General features: G+C 44.4%; 1 protein-coding gene across 6 annotated transcripts in view; it reads right to left on the reverse strand.

The window, feature by feature from the left end:
* The window catches only part of ADAM23 (ADAM metallopeptidase domain 23), a 302,022-nt gene that overhangs the window by 41,115 nt on the left and 248,236 nt on the right, over positions 1-12,671 (reverse strand). For all 6 annotated transcript variants that reach the window (XM_073646384.1, XM_073646380.1, XM_073646379.1 and 3 more), the window contains exon 24: positions 11,870-11,981. In XM_073646384.1, coding sequence (XP_073502485.1) covers positions 11,870-11,981 — 112 coding nt within the window. The remainder of the gene's footprint in view (positions 1-11,869; positions 11,982-12,671) is intronic.

The raw sequence follows: 12,671 nt of genomic DNA on the forward strand, positions 1-12,671 counted from the left end.
ACTAGTACTTCTGTTTGTTTGTCTTTGCTCTGCTACATTTTCTGCTAGGAGGTGTCCGACTATATCCCAGTCCTTAGTTCTTGTAGGGACCCCTCCCTTATATCTATAGGTCTGCGTTCAGACTAGCCAAGGACTTAGGCGGGTCTGTTCACAAGGAACAGGTCCCCTGCTGCATCGTAGGGAATCAGCTTAGTCCTATTGTAGGGACAGTTTTACTATCTTTCCTTAGTGTTTGTAGCAGTTCATAACAGTAAGTCCAGCCAAAAAATGAAACACTCTAAGGAAAGAAATCCTGATTTCAGCATGGTGTCGGTTCAGGAGTTGGCTCAACGCCTGCAGGGACTGTCTTTGGAGGTGGCCGAGATCCAGCAACACGTGAGTAGCTGTCCTGGAGCGCATTTTGTCGAACCGAAGGTAGGACTGCCAGATTTTTTTTATGGTAAACGGCAAGATTTTTTTTCCTTTAAAAACGCTTGTTTATTATATTTTCGTTTAAGACCCAGATCCTCGGGGAATGAATCACAGTGCATTGGGTTTATAATGTCACTTTTGCGCAAAGAACCACAGGGATGGGCCTTTTCTCTACAACCTAATGATCCGTGTTTTAGATCTGTGGAAGATTTTTTTTCTGCTATGGGGTTGTTGTATGATGATCCTGATCGAGTCTCATCTGCTGAAACTGAATTAAGAAGTTTGAAGCAGGGATCAGGTGATGTGGAAAATTATTGTACATACTTCAGAAGATGGTCGGCTGAAGTGGAATGGAATGACTCAGCATTAAAATGTTTGTTTCTTGATGGTCTAGGTGAAAGGGTTAATGATCTGCTGATTGCCTTCCCAAAACCTGGCAGGAGGCAATGCAATTAGCCATACGTGTGGACAGGAGACTGCGTGCTAGGAGTAATGAAGAGAAATCTACTGCTATGGCAGCTCCTAGTTTTCAGAGTGTCTGTTCGGAGGGTGGAGAACCGATGGAGATTGGGGCGATGTCACCCCACTCTCAGGAAAAAGACCGCAGGTTTGCTAAAGGATTGTGTTTTTATTGCGGTAAATCTGACCACTTTATTAAGAACTGTGTGCTTCGTTTGAACAAAGAAAAAAAAAAAGAGGTCAGTTACGCCCGCATAGCTTGTTTAAACTCAAAAGGAGTATTTCTTTCTGGAAGCACCTCATTCCAGGAGGAGTTGATTGAATTTCGGGTATTTGTGGATTGTGGTTCTACACTCAATGTGATTGATGAGGGTTTTTTGGAAAAATTTAAATTAGAATCCAAACTTTTGCCATCTCCTATTTCTGTGGTTGCTGTTGATGGCTCTCCCTTGAAAGGTATTACTCACAAGGTTTTTGAATTTCCCCTCACCATTAATGGTATCCACCAAGTGAATTTGGATTTGGCGGTATTAAATAATTTGCCTGCTCCAGTGGTTTTTGGATTACCTTGGTTAAAATTGCACAATCCTGTACTGAACTGCTCTACCAATGAAATTAAGTCTTGGAGTCCTAAGTGTTATGATAGATGTTGCAACGGTCGCATTGCTGCTGTGGAAAGAGGGGAATTACCTGTACCTATTCAGGATTTTTGGAAGTTTTTTTCTGAGGAGGAGTCGCAATTTTGCCACCTCATAGGGACTATGATTGTACTATTGAGTTTGTCCCTGGAGCAACTCTTCCCAAGAGTCGCTTATTTAATCTTACTATCCCTGAGAGAAAGGCCTTGGAGGAATACATACAGACAAGCTTGGCCGCCGGTCACATTAGACCTTCTAAGTCACCTGTGGCTGTTGGATTCTTTTTTGTAAAAAAAAAGGACGGCGGTTTACGTCCATGTCTGGACTTTCGCAAAATTAATAAAATGACAGTACGCAATTCCTACCCACTGCCATTAATTCCTGACTTGTTCAACCAGTTAGTGGGGGCCAAGTGGTTCTCTAAGATTGATCTCCGGGGGGCATACAATTTGTTACGTATGAAGGAAGGTGATGAGTGGAAAACTGCTTTTAACACTCCAGTGAGTCATTTTGAAAATCTGGTTATGCCCTTTGGTCTTACCAACGCACCAACGTTTTTTCAGAACCTTATTAATGACATCCTAAGACCGTTGATCGGTAAGAATGTGGTGGTGTATTTGGATGACATTTTGATTTTTGCGCCGGATCTGGAGTCTCATTGGCAGAGCGTACGTGAGGTATTGCAGTTGTTAAGCGACAATTCACTTTTTGCTAAGCTGGAGAAATGTGAGTTCACTGTGCAGAGAATTAGTTTTTTGGGCTACATTATCTCCAGCGAGGGCTTTGAGATGGACCCGGTGAAGGTTCAGGAATGGCCTAGGCCTATTGGTTTGAAACCAATACAGAGATTTTTGGGTTTCGCCAATTATTGCAGAAAATTCATTAAGAATTTTTCTATAATTGTTAAGCCGCTGACCGATCTCACCAGGAAAGGTGCGAATACGGTCCAGTGGACTACTGAGGCCATTGAAGCTTTTGTGTATCTCAAGGAGAGGTTCAGTTCTGCCCCCATCCTTATGCAGCCTGATGAGACCAAGCCTTTCTTGGTCGAGGTTGATTCTTCTTCGCTGGGGGTTGGTGCTGTTTTGTCTCAGGAAAACAAGGATGGAGTACATTCCTGTGCTTTTTTTTCAAAAAAATTTTCTGAGACCGAACTTAATTACGATGTCGGTAATCGGAAATTGCTGGCGATTAAACTCGCATTTGAACATTGGCGTCATCTCTTGGAAGGTGCTAAATTTCCCATTCAGGTTTTTACTGATCAGAAGAATCTGATCTATCTTGATGCTGCCAAGCGCTTGAATGCCCGTCAAGCTAGGTGGGCACTTTTTTTTCGCGGTTTAATTTTTCTGTTACTTACATTCCGGGTACCAAGAATGTAAAAGCTGACGCTTTATCTCGCAGTTTTTCTCCCATGGTTGGTACCGAGGAGGAGGAGAGCATTTTACAGGAAGGTGTTGTGATAGCAGCATTGGACTCCGTTTTGGAAGATGGGATTCTGAAAGCCCAGGAGGATGCTCCATCTAACACTCCCCATGGGAGGTTGTTTGTGCCTAGGAACTTTAGGAGAGATTTGTTTGTGGAGTGTCATGAGTCTCGGTTGGCAGGTCATCCAGGAATTTCGGAGACTAAGAGACTTGTAGGTCGCAGTTTTTGGTGGCCTGGGTGGCAGAAGGAAGTCATTAAGTGGGTGCATCAATGTACTGTGTGTGCTAGATCTAAGTCTTCACATTCTCCTGCTGTGGGGTTGCTTTGCCCTCTGGAGGTTCCTAGTGCTCCTTGGAAACATCTTGCTATGGATTTTATTACTGACCTTCCTGCCTCTGAGGGTTTCACTGTTATCTGGGTGGTCATGGACCGTTTTAGCAAGATGTGTCACTTGGTTCCCTTCATCAAACTGCCCTGCGCCAAGACACTCGCTAAGGCTTTTGTTAAATAAATTGTCAGGCTCCATGGCGTTCCTACCGACATTGTTTCCGATAGGGGACCTCAGTTCGTGACTCGTTTTTGGAGTGCCTTTTGTGACAGGTTGGGAGTCCATTTGTCATTTTCATCTGGTTATCATCCTGAGTCTAATGGACAGACAGAAAGAAAGAACCAGGATGTTGAACAGTTTTTGCGTTGTTTTGTGGCTGACAATCAAGAGGGGTGGTCTGAGTTTCTGCCACTGGCTGAATTTGCTCTTAACCATACATCCTCTTCTGCTGGGTGTTCTCCTTTTTTTTGTTGTACTGGGAGACATCCGTCGTTTGGGTCATTCTCCAAATTGGTATCAGCTGTGCCGGAGGAGGAGAATTTTTCCGGTGATTTGGAGAGAGTTTGGACTGATGTACGTCGCAACCTTCAAGAGGCTAACAAAAAATCCAAGAGGTACTTTGACAGGAAACGTCAAGAGGTTTTGTTTACTGTTGGTGACATGGTTTGGTTGTCCTCTAGGAATCTGCGGTTGAGGATTCCTTCAAAGAAATTGGGCCCGAAGTTTGTGGGTCCGTTTAAGGTGCTTCAGGTAGTTAACCAATCGGCTGTTAGGTTGGAAGATTTATCCGGTGTTTCATGTTTCCTTATTGAAAAAAGCTGATGTTTCTGATAGGGACGCCACTGTCTCTGTTCCTCCGGTGGAGGAAGACGGTGAATATGAAATTTCTCGCATTCTTAATTCTAGATAGCATAGAGGGAGATTGCAGTATCTCGTCGCTTGGAAAGGTTTCGGTCCGGAGGATAACTCCTGGGTAAGGGCGGATGATGTCTCTGCCCCTAGACTTGTCGGAGCGTTTCACAGGAGGTTTCCTGATAGACCTGGGCCTGGAGGATCCGGAGGATCCTCATAGAAGAGGGGGTACTGTTAGAACCCTCCTGTTAGTTTTTTCTATTTTGCTGGTCACATGACTTTTTGCCTATTTAATCCAGCTCCGCCCTCCTGGCCTTGCTGGACTTCAGTGTTACATTTACTCTTAAGCTAGCCAGGTGCCTTGTACCTTTCTCTGTAGTTTGCTTGGTCTTTTGACCACTAGTACTTCTGTTTGTTTGTCTTTGCTCTGCTACATTTTCTGCTAGGAGGTGTCCAACTATATCCCAGTCCTTAGTTCTTGTAGGGACCCCTCTCTTATATCTATAGGTCTGCGTTCAGACTACCCGAGGACTTAGGCGGGTCTGTTCACAAGGAACAGGTCCCCCGCTGCATCGTAGGGAATCAGCTTAGTCCTATTGTAGGGACAGTTTTCCTATCTTTCCTTAGTGTTTGTAGCAGTTCATAAAAATAATTGCACCTCAAGTATCTTGAGTTATTCTAGAAGTACATAAGCAGTCAGCACCATTATCTGATTGGTCATGTGGTTCAATGATAAGATAAAAGGTGGCCATACACCTTAGATAGCTGTCATTTCAATGCTCGTTTAGCTCAAAGATATTTGCCCTACCCCCATACACATGCATACTTGTCTTAGTCAAGCTTGCATGTGTTTTCAATACGGAGATGGAAATAAGCCACCATCAAACTCCTCTGGTTGTTGCTTATGTGTTTTAAAAACAAAGGATCAGCCATTTTGAAATCTAATATGCCTGATTTCTCTTTCCTCCAACATCTGGTGTTAGGGTAAAATTGGAGGAGAGTTTCCCCAGAACAGCAAACCTCACACACCAGCTACGAACAAGGCAGTAAGAAAAAACATGTCTGAAATCACTATTGTACAGCCAACTTAACAGGACCTGAATGCTCTCCAGACATGTGTCACGGGTGTGTTAGGTGTAATAGACAGTCGCTCTGGATCTGGCTGTAGAAGGTCACTGTGCATGGCATTGCAGACACCTTCTTAATCCTTCTTCCTTTAAGACCCAGTGGCAACCTACCTCCTGCTGCTGTTTGACACACCCTTGAATGGGAGTTAAAAACTCTCAGTTTGCTCCAGGCAATTGCTGGTGATACTTCTATTTACCTTTGTGCATGCTTGGAGCACTAGCTGTTGGCTGACTTCTTCTCTGGTGCCCTTGGAGGACTGTTGGAGCTTCCCCTCTGGTGTCTGCTCAAGCTAAGTTTATCCCCTTTGTTGTCTTTAGTTTGTAGTGGGGCCTGACCAGTGGTCAACCCTCTCCCTCCCTATCTAGGGCCAAGCTCTAGGGACATACAGGGTTTAGGGTCCTGCTCGGCGATAGGTGTGGAAACTATATAGGGACGGTAGTGTAGGCAGGGTGGTATTAGATCTGCCTTGGGGTCTACACTCCCCCCTTCCCTAGTGTTTGGGCTTCCTCTCCCTCTTCCCTTTGTGTTGCACTTAGTCTTTCCCACACCTTACGTGACAACATCATCAGTTGTACATTTATAAGAAAAGAGAACAAAAAAAAACTGACACATGGTTTTATTTGTGTGTGTTTTTTTTTTCTTTTTCGGGTGTGTTTTTTTTTCCCTTTTACCTTGGTTCATGGATTTCGTTGCAGAGCTGGCAGATCAGCTGCGCAGGCTGTCTCTGGAGTTGACTGACCTCCGCTATGAGTTTCAGCAGCAGCAAAAGCGGCTGCAGGTCCCTAATGTTGGGGCCTCTGCGAGTAGGCCGGTCCAGCTTGAACCTAAGGTTGCCCTCCTGTACAGGTTTTCAGACGGTAGGGACAAGTTTTTTGTGTTTAAGGAACCTTGCAAACTGTATTTTAAACTTCGTCCTTACTCCTCTGGAGGTGAGGAGCAGCAAGTGGGGATTGTGATCTCACTGCTGGAAGGAGATCCTCAATCCTGGGTTCTCTCTTTGCCACACGGTTCGGTTTGTCTCTAATCAGTTTTCGGTGCTCTAGCCCTCATCTATGATGACCTGACCGAATCTCCTTGGCTAAGCCAAGGCTGTGTCACCTTCAGCAGGGGAATCGGTCAGTACAGACGTATAGCTCTGAATTCCGCAGATGGGCAACTGATACAAAATGAAATGACCCTGCTCTGAGAAGCAAATTTTGTCAGGGCCTTACTGAAAGGTTGAAAGATGCTTTGGCAGTGTATGAAACCCCAGAGTCCTTGGAGGCTGCCATGTCTTCAGCCATAAGTGTTGATAGACGCCGTCGGGATAGGTGGGTGAGACCACCTTCTCCGGAGCCCTCTCTTCGGTGTAAGGCCCCTTTGCCAGGAGAGCGATCTGGGGGTGAGCCAGTGCTAGGGGAGGTGGAAGAACCCATGCAGTTAGGGGGTGCCTCTGCATCGTACGTTTCCCCTGAGATCCGCAAAAAAAAGGGAGTGTGTTTTTTTGTGGAAAAAAGGGACATTTTATTGGGGCCTGTCCCTCAATTCCTAAGCAAAAGGAAACCCGATTAACCCTTGGTAGTCTGGAGTTGGATGATCAAGGGGTGCATTTATCATCAACCTGCAGTTCTCGGTTTGTCCTGACAGCAGAGGTGGTGCTAGAGAGCAAGACTGAGAAAATTTCTGTGTTTGTTGACAGTGGAGCTGTGGAGTCAGCATGGTTGATGCTGAGTTTGTGAGAACTCATGGTCTTGCTTGCTGTACTTTAGCTGAGCCCATTCCCATCTTCGCCATCGACTCAGCGCCACTTGCACAGAGAGGTCTAACTCAGATTGTACAAAATGTAAGACTGAGGGTGGGGTCGGTTCATTGTGAGATAATCCCTTGCTATGTCCTGGACAGTCTTCCCACTCCAATTGTACTGGGTCTACCCTGGTTGGTGAAACATAATCCGTTGGTGGATTGGCAATCTAGTGAGATTATTGAGTGGGGAGATTACTGCCATGAGAAGTGTTTAAACATTTCCCTTTCTACAGTCTCTACAGAGACATTACCTGCATTTTTGTCTGGTTTTGAGGATGCTTTTTCTGAGAAGGGGTGTCAGGATTTGCCTCCTCATCGTGCATATGACTGTCCTATTAACCTGAGCCCCGGAGCTAAACTACCAAATTCCAGACTGTATAATATTTCTGGCCCTGAGAGACAAGCCATGAAGGATTTCATTGCAGAAAGTCTGGAGAAGGGACATATCAGACCCTCATCTTTGACCGTGTAGGCAGGGTTCTTTGTGAAGAAAAAAGATGGCGGTCTAAGTCCCTGTTTAGATTTCCAGGAATTAAATCAAATTACCATCCGAGATCCATACCCTCTTCCTCTGATTCTAGATTTGTTAAGAAGGGTTGTGGGAGCTAAGGTGTTCTCCAAGTTCGATTTAAGGGGAGCCTACAATCTGGTTAGAATCAGAGAGGGGAATGAATGGAAAACAGCGTTCAATAACCCCGAAGGGCATTTCGAGAGTCTGGTTATTCCTTTTGGTTTGACCAATGCAGCTGCGGTGTGCCAACATTTCATTAATGATATTTTCCGTCGTTTGGTGGGCAGGTTTGTGGCAGTCTATCTGGATGATATTTTAGTTTACTCACCTGATTTTGAGACACATCGGGGGCATGTTAAACAGGTGCTTCAGATATTACAAACTATATGCCAAACTAGAAAAGTGTGTTTTCGCCATCCAGGAGGTGCAGTTTTTGGGGTACTTTTTGCCATCTTCATGTTTTCGGATGCATCCGGAGAAGATCTGTGCTGTCCTTGATTGGGACCGTCCTGAGAACCTGAAGGCTCTACAGCCTTTTCTGGGCTTTACTAATTTTTACCGGAAATTTATCCAAAATTATTCGGTAATTGTGAAACCCCTCACTGACATGACAAGGAAGGGGTCTGATCTTTCTAAATGGTCGGATGCTGCCCTGCAGGCTTTTTCCTCCCTAAAGAGTTGTTTTGCCACTGCATCTATACTCAGTCAACCCAATCCTTTATTGTGGAAGTTGATGCGTCGGAGGTGGGAGTTGGGGCTGTGTTGTCTCAGGGTCCATCCCCTGGTAAATGGCGTCCATGCTCTTTCTTTTCTAAAAAATTATCTTCGGCTGAGAGAAATTATGACGTGGGTAATAGGGAGCTTTTGGCGATTAAATTGGCGTTCGAAGAATGGCAACATTGGTTGGAGGGGGATGTCCATTTTATTATTGTTATCACAGACCATAAGAACCTGTCATATCTTCAATCGGCTAAACGCTTTAACCCTAGGCAAGCTAGATGGTCCCTGTTTTTTTACTAGGTCCAGTTTTGTTGTCACTTTCTGTCCAGAGGTCAAAAACGTCAAGGCTGATGCTTTGTCCCAGAGCTTCCTTGGTGGTGGTGACCATGAGAAACCTGACACAATTTTGCAGAAGAGGGTAGTCATTTTGGCACTGAATTCTCAACTGGAGGGTGAGGTGTTGGAGGCTCAGTGGGACGCTCCTGCCTCCTGCCCTTCAGGAAGGTTATTTGTACCATCTAATCTGCACCGCAAAGTAATTAGGGAACATCACAACTCTGTGCTTGCTGGTCTGCCAGGTGGCAAGGTAACTGCGGACCTCCTTTCTTGTTGTTTTTGGTGGCCGGGGTTGCATCGGGATGTGGTTGAACACATGTCTGCTTGTAGTATTTGTGCGAATTCTAAAGTATCACATACCCGTCCGTCTAATACTCTGCTTCCGCTACCTATTCCTAACAGGCCATGGCCACACTTGTCTATGGATTTTATTACTGACCTACCGGTATCTGCAGGCAAAACTGTGGTTTTGGTGGTTGTAGATAGGTTCAGTAAAATGGTTCACTTTGTCGAATTACCGGCACTTCAAAATGCCATGACTCTTGCTCACGTGTTTATAAATGAGATCGTGAAGCTTCACGGGGTTCCCTCAGATGTGGGGTCCGATTGGGGGACCCAGTTTGTTTCCAAGTTCAGGACAGCGTTCTGTTCTCTACTGGGGGTGCAGCTGTCCTTTTCCTCTGCCTTCCACCCTCAGTCGAATGGGCAGACCGAGATCAATAATCAGAATTTAGAGCCTTACCTCAGGTGTTTTGTCTTCAAAAACCAGGAGGATTGGGCATCTTACTTTCTGCATTTGCCATTAATAATCATCGCCAAGAATCTACCAGTAGGTCACCGCTCTTTGGTGCACACGGTTTCCATCCACAGTTTGGTACTTTCAGTGGGGGAGGGGTTTCGAGAGTTCCTGAGGAGGAACTTTTTGCTTTGTCGCTCTCCTCTGTGTGGCGGGGGGTTCTGAGTAATTTGAAGATCATGGGAGACATGCACAAGCATATGGCTGACAGGAAACGCTCGCCAGGTCCGGACCTGAGTGTGATTGACTTTGACTTTGTGTAGTTGTCTACCAGGAATATCAAGTTGAAGGTTCCTTCCTGGAAGCTGGGACCTAGATTTATTGGTCCCTATAAAATACCTGCCGTCATTAACCCAGCAGCATTTCATCTTGAGGTACCTCAGGCCCTTAAGATCCACAATGTCTTTCACAGGTCTCTGCTCAAGAAATGTGTAGAACCTCTTGAGTCCTCTCACCTGCCACCGACCCAATCATGGTTGATGGTAATTTGGAGTTTCAGATTTCGAAGACTGTAGATTCTTGTCTCCAGCGTCATTCCCTACAGTACTTGGTGCACTGAAAGGGTTATGGTCCAGAGGAAAGGATGTGGGTTTCAGCATCAGAGGTGAATGCCCCCAGGTTGGTTCATGCATTTCACACCTCTTATCCTGAGAAACCAGGTACTGAGTGTCCGGAGGCCACTCATAGAAGGGGGGATGCTGTCACGGGTGTATCATGTGTAATTGACAATCGCTCTGGATCTGGCTGTAGAAGGTCACTGCGCTTGACACTGCAGGCACCTTCTTAATTCTTCTTCCTTTAAGACCCAGCGGCAACCTGCCTCCTGCTGCTGTTTGACACACCCTTGCATGGGAGTTTGCTCCAAGCAATGGCCGTTGATACTTCTACTTAGCTTTGTGCATGCTTGGAACACTAGCTGTTGGCTGACTTCTTCTCTGGTGCCCTTGAAGGACAGTTAGCTTTAGCAGATACCAGATAGAAAATGGCAAGTTTATCGCCTTTATTTGTCTACCTTGTTGTCTTTAGTTTGTAGTGGGGCCTGACCAGTCCTCACCCCTCCATATCTAGGGCGAAGCTCTAGGGACATACAGGGTTTAGGGTCCTGCTCGACGATACCTTGGAACCTATATAGGGACGATAGGGTAGGCAGGGTGATATTAGATCTGCCTAGGGGTCTCCACTCCCCCTTTCGCTAGTGTTTGGGCTTCCTCCCCCTCTTCCCTCCTTTGTGTTGCACGTAGTCTTTCCCACACCTTGCGTGACAACATGTATATATTATTAAATATTTGTATTTCCAATAAAATAACAATTCTGGAACATTTTTTACTTTGTGTCATGCTGTCCTTCTAGAAATGTATTAATAATTTAACAACTTGTCACATTGTCATCAATGGATAGCTTTAACTGGTAACACCTAGTTATCAATTTGTTCATTAATTACTAGGAGAAATAACAGAAACTCAGAGATATGTAAAAAAAATAGTCCAGAATTGTTATTGCATGTGGAATAAAATTATTTACTAAAACAGGTATTTGAGGAAAGGAAAGATCCTCTTTAAGTCTCTTAGATCTTAGTTTCACCAGGCCCTGTATGTAAATTATGTCATTTAGTCATGTTTGTAGCAGGCAATGTGTTCTACAGTTTAATCTGGCAAACCTGTTTAGCATTCCCCTATGAGAATGAAAATGTAAAATGTTTTGGGAGTTTTTGGCCTACGTTGACTGCCAGCATCACAGACAGGAGGCCGACAGAATGAAGTGATCTACAGCACTGCAGCATGGTCAGCATGAGCATTACTTCATTATACAATATTTAAAGAATATTTTGCTATGTAAAGTCATTTAGTAATATTCAGTTGTGAAATACTCCTCCTTGTATCTACAAGACATGTCTAAGGCCGCCTGCATGAACCTTTCAGTGCAGATCTCTCTTGTATAGAGACCATTGTTCTCCTTTAACCTTCTTTAATCTCCATCATATTTTCCCAGAACCTTGACCCCACACACCTGTATGAATTATCTGTTACTTCATTCTATATCACTTCTGGAACAATAGTTTATTTTTACTCTTTCCCAAGGATTTGATAATCATGTTTGCTGGCATATTTCCTTCCACAATCCTGGTAAAGTCTTGGCCATGTGTCCTTACTAGTACAGACACTTTTGACTATACTTAGAATCAGACATACGTTGTAAGATGCTGAACAAATGACAACATTCGGCGGGTCTCCTCCATGCCTCTACCAAAAGGGCTAAATATTTCAATAAATGAAGTGATTATTTTTCTAAACCTGAAGATTGATCCCTTACTGTTTACAGCTTTCTGTATCTAGTAATACACCCGATCCTGGCACCACATGATAAACATGATCAATGCGATCAATCATAATAATTGGGACAAAAGTTCTATAAGAAATCAATTCCCTGTACAGAATATAGAAAGCATTTTAAAATGTCATTAACAACAAAATGACACAAACCCTTCGGTCCTTCATCCTTTCTAACGGTAGGCTCTTTCTTTGGGTCGTATATACTGCAGTCAGTTCCTGCCCATGTGGAACTGCATATACATGTGGCTTCATTGCTGCAAACCTGGAACCAAGATCACATAAGGTTAAAGATGTTGTGTTAGAGTGTATTTGTATACATATTAGTTAAATCAATGAATTACCGTTTTTTTTATAAACTAAAATTTGCAATAAAATGCAGTTTAAATGAAGTTTAAATCTAAATTTATTTTTATTTTCAAGTCCATAACTTCATTATACCATATCATGTGCCCTTTTTCTGTTACATAGCTCCAAATTTCTTACTCTTCACACAGGCATTGAGTCAAATGTTAATTTTCTGGAGGTCTACATTTGTGGCAGCGTTCCCTACATATGGCTGCCCTGGTAGCATCTACATGTTACTACATTTTCAGCATTTAAAGGGAACCTGTCACCAGAAAAAACACTATTAACTTGCAGACATGGGGTTAATCTGCAGGTTAATAGCGTTATTATGCAGGCTGGAGCCCGCACTTACCTGAACGCTGCGGGGAGAAAAAGAACTTTATTCTTCCCAGAAGCATTCGGGTTTCAGACACTGGGGCGGCGCTGGTTCAGTCACTGCTCTATGTATACAAAGCAACGGCTGTAACCGCACCTCCAGCCCTGACTGACAATGGCTCTGCATTAGGGCCGGCTGTCAGTCAGTGCCAGGGGCATGGTGACTGAACCCGTGCCGGCGCCACCCCTGTGACTGAAATGCGAACGCTGCCGGAAAATGAAAGTTCATGTT

The sequence above is a fragment of the Phyllobates terribilis genome, unplaced genomic scaffold (genome assembly GCF_046119375.1).
Source record: "Phyllobates terribilis strain yellow unplaced genomic scaffold, ASM4611937v1 Scaffold_9__5_contigs__length_417890890, whole genome shotgun sequence".
Taxonomy (NCBI): Eukaryota; Metazoa; Chordata; class Amphibia; order Anura; family Dendrobatidae; genus Phyllobates; species Phyllobates terribilis.